Source organism: Octopus bimaculoides, chromosome 25, assembly GCF_046866305.1.
Source record: "Octopus bimaculoides isolate indiv1 chromosome 25, ASM4686630v1, whole genome shotgun sequence".
Classification (NCBI taxonomy): Eukaryota; Metazoa; Mollusca; class Cephalopoda; order Octopoda; family Octopodidae; genus Octopus; species Octopus bimaculoides.
Window position 1 is genome coordinate 23590491 of NC_142952.1, and position 9808 is coordinate 23600298.

Sequence of the window (9808 nt, forward strand, 5' to 3'; positions counted from 1 at the left end):
TTTGTCTGTATTTATGTTTTGAGTTCAAATTCGGCTGAAGTTTACCTTTGCTTTCTTTCCTCCAGGGTCGATAAAATAAGTACCAGTTGAGTACTGAGGTCGATGCAAGGGACTTATCCTCTTCTCTGAAATCAATATTGTGGGGCATTTAATGTTTAAAAATAAATTTGAATAATAGTTAATGCTGAAGATTAAATAAAAAAATCCAGTGTTTATATATGAAGATTAAAACTAAAAAGTCTCTTTTATTCAATGAATAAAATAAAATAAAATAAGATAATTTAAAAGGCTCTCTAATTTTATTATGTTAGTCACACAGTCTAGATAAGGACCTACAGCCATTATTTTCTGGGAGTATTTCCGATGTATTTTCAATATTTGCTTAAAATTTTTCTTTGAGAAAAATATAAAATTAATTATACTGTCTAACTGAAAAGAACCGTGTTTTGATAACTGAATAAATTTTAAATTAAAAGGAAGAGAAAGCGAAGTAGAAAATCTAAAAGTATATCAATTCATATGAAGGCCTAAAATTTCCGTAATGTCAAAGTGAAAGTTTGTTATTTAGCCTCTGCAGACAATCGTCATTACAACACCGGTGTCATGCCGGCGCCCTGGCGGGATATTTATCAATCGAGTCAACTCATTGAACTCCTCTGATTGATTTTAACAGATTAACGCGTTGGATTTAAATACATATATATATTACTGTTTTGGTATACAAAAGGACTTGAGTTCAAAGCATAAAGATGTCATTCCCAAACTCTCACAAAACCGTAATCGTTCTGGACAGAAGTCCTTATTTTGCTCAATCTTCGAAGCAAACGGTGGAATACGATGTGTTATCGAAATCAAAGAGCCCCGGTTTAATACCCGCCGCTCCTATCACCAAATCCCTTTGGACTTCATGTGTGGAATCGGTCATAGAATTTATCAGGATTGTCTACGACATATTCCCCACTCAGAAACTGGTAAAAGAAAAACAAATTCCCTTCTTCATATCTTATAAGTTTATTTTCTTATTGTTTACATGTGTTTTCGAATTTCTTTCATCTTGTATCTTTCATTTTTTACTTGTTTAACTTATTTGACTGCAGCCATGCTGGGGCACCGCCTTGAAAAAATTCAATCTTATCTTTTATAAAGTCTTGTTCTTATTTTATTGGTCTCTTAGGCGAACCGCTAAGTTACGGGGGCATAAACAAACCAAGATCGGTGGGGGACAAACAGACGCACACACATAGTTTCAGTCTACCAAATCAACACACAAGTCTTTGGTCAGTCCGAGGCTGTGGTGGAAGATACTTGCCCAAGGTGCTACGCAGTGGGACTGAACCCGGAACCATGTGGTTGCGAAGCAAACATCTTACCTCACGCTATAGTCTTTTTTGTCTGGAGGTAAGTACAGTTCGCACGACCTTTTACTGGGTTCCTATTCAGGTAGGAGGCCGCTCGGACAAAATGCCTACCAGTAGTTTACGACCTTTCACGTTCTCAGTTCAAGTCCCGTCGAAGTTAACTTTGCCTTTCGTCCATCTGGGGGTCGATAATATCAACCGGACTTAAAAATTGCAGGCGTGGCTGTATGGTATGAGGCTCGCTTCCCAACCACATGGTTCCGAGTTCAGTCCCACTGCGTGGTAACTTGGACAAGTGTCTTCTACTACAGCCTCAGGCTGAACAAAGCCTTGTGAGTGGATTTTGTTGATGGAAACTGAAAGAAGCCTGTCGTATATGTATATGTACGAAGTTTTTGACAACTGATACTGGTGTGTATATGTCCCCGTAATCTAGCCGTTCGGCAAAAAGAGACCGATAGAATAAGTACTAGTCTGCAAAGAATAAGCCCTGGGGTTGAGTTGTTTGACAAAAACTCTTCAAGGTGATGTTCCAGTATGCCGCACTCAAATGACTGGAATTTGGAAGGCTGGACCTCCAACCAGGCCTTTCGCAATGCCATTATAGCCAGGAACTTCTCAGCACCCCCTTGTATATATGTGTGTGTGTATGATCATTATCATAATCAGTATCATTTAATGTTTGCTTTCCATCCTGGCATGGGTTGGACAATTTGACAGGAACTGGCCAGTTGGGGAGCTCCATCAGGTTCCAATTGTCTGTTTTGGCATGGTTTTACAACTGGATGCTCTTCTTAACACCAACCACTTCACAGAGTGTACTGGACACTTTTACGTGTCACCAGCATGAGTGCTTTTTATGTGACATCAGCACCCACAAACCTTTAAGGGAAGGGCCTCTCAAGTAAGAGAGGGTTGTAGAGGACATACCTGTGTGTATGAATGGCCAGTTTTAATTAGCTTGATGTGTCATCTCAGGCACTGCAAACCACCAAAAGTCTTGGTTCCTTGTCATCGCCTCTGTGAAGCCCAGCACCCTGAAGACACTTTCTTATCCCTTTGTCCCATATCTTCCTGGGTCTATCTCTTCCACAGGTAACCTCCACAATTAGGAATCAACACTTCCTTCTGCAGTTGTCCTCATCTATACACACCACATGGTCATACCAGTGCAGTTTTCTCTTGCACACGACAACTGATGCTCTTATACCCAAGTGTTTTCTTACCACACATTTTGTGGTAATTGTAAACAAGTGTCACTGTCATACCAGCAGTGTCATTCATTTCCAATATTCTCTGAAAACATGTCTGGTCATAGGGGAATATTACCTTGCTTGGAAACAGGTGACAGTTGGTGGTAGTAATGGTATCTGGCCATAGATAATCAGCCTCAAATTCATTCTGACCCATGCAAGCATGGAAAAGTGGACGTTAAATGATGATGATGAACATAACAAACAAAAATGAACGGAGTGTTTTATTTGGGAGATATATTTGCTTGCTCCTTTCGTCCCTTCCTGAAACCACCGGTGAACTGTTATTACCCATCCTTCTTACTTGATGCCACTGAGAATCTTGATGCTTTTTATTCTTTGCAATTTCAGATCCGTGTTGTTAGTGGAGTCCACTCATTGAATACATGGACTCAGAAGGACCAAGGAATGCAGCAGGTAAGATTTGAACTTACATCCATTCACTTACTGATTAACTCCCTTACCGTTATCATAGAGCCACAGCAGCAAAAATCTGTATGCTGAAACAGTCATCAACACTGTGAGTTACTGTGCAGTTACTTAACTTGCTAGAAATAGCAGCCAAATCTCCTTCAAATTAGACAATTCCATCTTAAATAAGGAAGAATATAATCCTTAGTATACTAAATGACAAAACAATAACAGAACAACTTAGATCTGCGGTTCTCAACCATTTTTTTGTCAGTGGACCCCTTTGATTCCTCTTTTATTCAGTGAGTTAGGGTTCCTCTTAGCCATTCAATGTCTAAAAAATCCTATTATATTTTTATAATTAAATATTATTAGGAATTGTATAAAACAAATATTTTGTGTATTGCCGATGTATAAGCAATTTATTGCACATAAATTTTGACAGCAAATTCTTATATGGGCCCTTAAGGGCCATATGGACCCTGGTTGAGAACCATTGCTTTAAATCATAGGTTTGCTGGATGAGTGCTGACCTGGGACCTAAACAAGTTCAGCTATTAATACAATGACTGCATTCACCTTAATTACTAAGCTGCAGGTGTGGCTGTGTGGTAAGAAGCTTGCTTCCCAACCACATGGTTCTAGGTTCAATCCCACAGCGTGGCACTTTGGGCAAGTGTCTTCTACTATAGCTTTAGGCTGACCAAAACCTTGTGAGTGGATTTGGTGAATGGAAACTGAAAGAATCCCATCGTGTATATATATGTATATATATATATATTTTGACGACTGGCACCCATGCCAACGTTGTCTCCTTCATTGGACACTAAACTTGGCTTGCGAAGACCTGTTGGGACAAGCGAAAGCGAAATCGTGATGACACCTGTGCCCAGCGTCGCCTTCCTGGCACTTGTGCCGGTAGCACATGTAAAGACATTCAAGCGAGATCGTTGCCAGTGCCGCTGGACTGGCTCCTGTGCAGGTGGCACGTAAAATACACCATTTTGAGCCTGGCTGTTGCCTGTACCTACTGACTGGCCTTCGTGCCGGTGGCGTGTAAAAGCACCCACTACACTCTCTGAGTGGTTGGCGTTAGGAAGGGCATCTAGCTGTAGAAACTCTGCCAAATCAGATTGGAGCCTGATGTAGCCATCTGGTTTTCACCAGTCCTCAGTCAAATCGTCCAACCCATGCTAGCATGGAAAGCGGATGTTAAACGATGATGATGATATATAAATCTATGTGTATCTCTTTGTGTTTGTCCTCCCCAATCATCATTGACTGCTGGTGTTGGTGTGTTTATGTCCCCATAACTAAGCAGTTTGGCAAAGGGACCAATAGACTAAGTACTAGGCTTAAAAATAAGTCCTGGGATTGAAATGCTCAACAAAAACAATTCAAGGTGGTGCTCCAGCGTGGCCAGAGTCAAATGACTGAACCAAGTAAAAGAATACAATGGTTCTCTTCATATTGACCGTCAGTGCATATATTGATTGCTTCCTTCACTCCCTGCTTTAACCATGCATGGAGAATTCTTAAGAAATGTGCTTACTGTTGCCCGACTCTCACCACTCCCCTCACACAACATTGTCCAGTGACTGAAGATAGCCAAGAAGAAAAAGTAGCTTTTTCTTTCTTTTCTTTTCTTTTACTTGTTTCAGTCATTTGACTGCGGCCATGCTGGAGCACCGCCTTTAGTCGAGCAAATCGACCCCAGGACTTATTCTTTGGATGCCTAGTACTTATTCTATCGGTCTCCCTTGCTGAACTGCTAAGTTACGGGGATGTAAACACACCAGCATCGGTTGTCAAGCGATGTTGGGGGGAGAAACACAGAGACAAAGACACACACATACACTTACATATATACATATATATATATACGATTGATTTCTTTCAGTTTCTGTTTACAAAATCCACTCACAAGGCTTTGGTCGGCCCGAGGCTATAGTAGAAGACACTTGCCCAAGGTGCCACGCAGTGGGACTGAACCCGGAACCATGTGGTTCGTAAGCAAGCTACTTACCACTCAGCCACTCCTACGCTTGTACTTTTAAGAAGAATCTTGATAAATATTCAAAACACTCGCACCTCCACATCCACATGCGGGCATATGTGTGATGCCTCGACCGACATAATAAAAGTTAATCTGTCTGTGGCACCGAGCAGTTTCAGCAATCAATAATCTACAAACACCATACAACGTTTCAACAAGAGATGCATAGAGGAGAGTAGCAAAAAAGCAGCTGCGGTGCTACACCTCCTTTGCATCGAAAACTATGGCAGCAGTGGCATTTCAGTGTTGCAGTTATATGGAATACCTCAAGTGCCACAATAAGACTATTTGACTCTTTGCTGGAGGTTGGTCAGTTGTTTGTCGTACAGTCTTTATGCGATAAACCCAGAAGCTAGAGTAGCCCAAGGTCAGTGTCTAACCCTTTTGCCATACAATGCGTCAGTGAAGTCATGGTGGGATTTCGAAACTGTTTATTGATGTCACTTGCAACACTACGCATTTCATATGTAGTGGCCCTGTGGTGAGAAGCTTGCTTCCCAACCACATGGTTCTAGGTTCAGTCCCACTGCATGGCACCTTGGGCGAGTATCTCATACTATAGCCTCGGACTGACCAAAGCCTAATGAGTGGATTTGGTAGACAGAAACTGAAAGAAGCCCATTGTGTGTATGTGTGTGTGTATATATATATATGGGAGAATTTACGAAAAAAACAACAGACGAGGACAGGTGGTGTAAACAACAAAAGGATGTATTAGTTTAACGCTCGGGAATAGAGAAAGTCTTTAACGTTTCGAGCTACGCTCTTCAACAGAAAGAAATAAGGAGAAAAACTAGGAGAAAAAAAATTTAAATGTCGTGGTCATACATATATATATAATAGATTAGGGTTCAATTGAATCAGGCACTTAAATTATAAGGCACCGGGTTGTGTTGAAAACTAAAATGCATACAGAGCAAAAATAGAGGAATACTTATGTGGGTACCAAAGTACGGATGGAAAGATATTCAGATTATGTCTGCGATTGACTGAGTATATGATGGGCCCTGAGGCTAACCAGGAAATGGAAGTGTGTGGTCCATAATATACTTTGAATTTACGCAACAAGCAGGTTCTGAGAGAGGTGAATGGTAAATACATAAATAAGAACAGCTGTTTCCAACGAATTTTTAATTGCTTAATGGAGACATTACATCATTAGAAAAAAAACTGTTTTCATCAGGTGAATACATGAACCACAACATTCAGAAACGAACTGCTTGTACCACTTCATGATTCTATGACCATTGTTGTCTTATGACCATGAAGTGGTACAAGCAGTTGGCTTTTGAATATTCTTGAATTAAAAGTTCACTGGAAACAACTGTAGTGGATTGACACATTATCCATCTGTTGTTATTTATGTATGTGTGTATATATATATATATATATATATATATATATATATATATATATATATATATATATATATAGATAGATAGATAGATGAGTGGTTGGTTGGTGAGTGCTGTACAAGCCGTGTATGTACAGGGATGCTGTCAGTAAGGTGAGGGATGATGAGTAAAGGAATGAATTCAGTGTACTAGTGGAGATTCACTAATTTTACGTACAGCTCAGCAGAGTTCGATGTGTTTTCCATTTTTTGCCCTACACTCATCTTATTGATATTCCTGCTGACTTTAGGGATACACTGCATTCCTGTATGATCTTGCAATGATATTCCTTACCTGGATCTTTCTATGACCTTTTTTGCATAAGCAACCAGTCAATGTTCTTCATCCACATAACAAACAAACCATTCCTCATCTGACACAAGATCCCCTCCTCCAATGCCACTTTTCCTCTCAAAATTTCCTTGTCTTGCAAGTTACTTGGTGACTGCCAGTATTGGTGCCTCGTAAAATGCATCCAATCCTCACTGTGAAGTGGTTGGCATTTGGAAGGGCATCCAGCTTTAGAAACCATACCAAAGCTGACCTTACCTGTGCAGGTGTCACGTAAAAGGCACTGAGTCCACTCTGAAGGGTGGTTGATGTTAGGAAGGGCATCTAGCTGTAAAATTCATGCCAAAATAGACACAAGCCTGGTGCAATCTTCTTCCTGGGCCGGCTCCTGTCAAAGTGTCCAACCCATGACAGCAGGGAAAGCGGATGATAATGATGAAATAAACTAAAGAAAGTATAATACTGAAACATATAAATATGATTTGTTCCTCATTCTTCTGTGTTTTGTATTCTTCAGGTGATGATGTCACTGGCTCGTATTGGTCCTGCCAGAGCTGGAGGAAGTGAAGAAGAGTATGAACTGATGCATGGTTTGTCAACTGCCATTGAAGTTCTCTGCGAACCCAGTGAAATACAGCACGAGTTACGGACATCCCTTTCTGAAACCAGCCACAATGTACTGAACCGAGGCAGAATCATATGTTTAACAGCCATCAAAAGGTACCCTTGCTGATTATCTCTTGCTTTTCTTTTTTTGTTTTGATAACATAATGCATATGAATGAAGACAGCCGAATCAAGAAGTGCTTGCTTGCTTGCTTCATGCCTTTGCTTGATGGGGCTGAGGTCATCCCAGAGGCGTCATTGTGCGTAAAGCCAACCAGGTCCACCAGTGTGCTCCATCGCTGGCAGTCCTGTGCCAGACCCTCTGCATCTTGCATCAAGTGAGTTGGGCATCAAGAAGTGCCAGTCTCTGATTTTGGAAGGAACACATGGAAAGGATGGACCCAGGAAGATGTAGGATGAAGTGGTGAGAAAGGATCTTCAGAAGTTAGTTCTCACAGACGAGGGACCAAGAATTCTGTTTGGCCTACTTTTCTTGTTTTTGAAAGGCATACTATAGCTTAGACTACATTATCCAATACTTTATTATTTAAGAAACTTCCTTTTATTCCCTACCAAATCAAAGAATGAGAAAATATTTCAAGGGACGTAACTCGCAAATAACCATTAAAGAGTTATGTCCCTTGATTATATCCGCCTTCCCATCACTAGTACCGTTCCCAGGACAATGGCTGGCGAAATTGACATAAACTGGCTGAGAGAATGGTGTTTCACAAATCACCAGTGGCACCAGTAGAATGTACACTGTGTGATAAGCTTGCTTCCCGATCATATGGTTCTGGGTTCTGTCTCACTGTGTGGTACTTTGGGCAAGTGTCTTCTAGTATAGCCTCAAACCAACTAAAGCCTTGTGAGTGGATTTGGTAGACAGAAACCGAAAGAAACCCTTTGTATGTATGTGTGTATATATATATATATATATATATATATATATATATATGTTTGTGTGTGTGTTTTTATGTTTGTGTTTGTTGCCCTCCTATCATCACTTGACAACCAGTGTTAGTGTATTTACGTCCCTCTAGCTTGACAGTTAGCCAAAGAGACTGATAGAATAAGTATCAGGCTTAGAAAAATAGCCTCTGGGATTGATTCATTTGACTAAAAATTCAAGGCAGTGCTCCAGCATGGATTCAGTCTAACTTGTTTGTATCATTAGACTATTGCCATGCTGGAGCACCTCCATGACAGTCTTAGTTGATCAAATCCAACTCAGTCATCATCATCATCTTTTAACATCCACTTTCCATGCTGGCATGGGTTAGATGGTTTGACTGAAGTACTGGCAAGCCAGGAGACTGCACCATGTTCCAATCTGATCTGGCAAGGTTTCTACAGCTGGATGCCCTTCCTAATGCCAAGCACTCTGAGAGTGTAGTGGGTGTTTTTTACGTGCCACTAGCATGGGGGCTGGTCAAGCGATACTGGCATCAGCCATGCTTGAATGGTGCTTTTTACGTGCCACCAACATGGGAGCCAGTTAGGTGGTACTGGCAATGACCATGCTCAATATTTAATTTGTAAAGTCTGGTGATTATTTTATTGGTCTTACGTTGCCAAATCTCTAAGTTGGAACGTGAACAAACCAATTACAGTTGAAAGATAACCACAAGATGCATTCATACACAGTCCTGCCCTCCCACACATAAATATATATGAACTTTAGGTTAGTTAAAATATATTTGTGACATATTTCAACTTCTAAGTGCAGTTACTGTAGAGAAAGAAATTCTCTCTTATTGTAAGAGGTCTAAAAACACCATTTCTACCAAATGTTGTCCCAGTCAGATTTACTGGCTCAGTGTTCCTAGCTCTTTAGCCATTATCAATGGGAAATACAGAAGAGAAGCAACCCTGAGCAGATTTAAAGCCATAGCTCTAACTAAGAAACAGTCAACAACATCGACTGAGTTGTGTTATTGGACAGGATAAAAACAATGGCATGAGTGTCAAGCAGTGATTAGGAATAAATTAACTTTAGGTTAGTTAAAATATGTCTGTGACATATTTCAACTTCTAAATCTACTGCAGTTACTGTGGAGAAGTAAATTCTCTCTTATGGTAAAAGGTGTAAAAACATCATGCCTACCCAGTGTTGGATTCCCTATTGGATTCCCAGATGCAGCGTTAGTTGTTATCAATAGGAAATACCAAAGAGAGGTAACTCTGAGTAGATTAAAAGCCATTGCTTTAACTAAAATACAGTCAACAACATTGACTGAGTCATGCTGTTAGAGTGCATGGTTGAAATAAAAATAGCAGCATCACCACCAAGCAGTGGTTAGGAATAAATGAACTTTAGGTTATTCAAAATATGTATGTGAAATATTTAAAGTTCAGTGCAGTTACCATGGAGGAAAAATTCTCTCCTTTGGCAAAAGGTATTAAAACATAAATATATACACACAACAGATATACTTAT

The 9808-nt window shown here is 40.3% G+C and overlaps 1 protein-coding gene across 1 annotated transcript in view; it reads left to right on the forward strand.

Moving 5' to 3' along the window:
- The first annotated feature begins 561 nt into the window (after positions 1–561).
- LOC149131131 (integrator complex subunit 13-like) overlaps positions 562–9808 on the forward strand; it is an 11557-nt gene continuing 2310 nt past the window's right edge. Inside the window, exons 1-3 of the mRNA XM_089342255.1 lie at positions 562–971; positions 2963–3028; positions 7281–7483. Of these exons, the coding sequence (XP_089198381.1) occupies positions 750–971; positions 2963–3028; positions 7281–7483 (491 nt within the window). The 5' untranslated portion in view covers positions 562–749. The remainder of the gene's footprint in view (positions 972–2962; positions 3029–7280; positions 7484–9808) is intronic.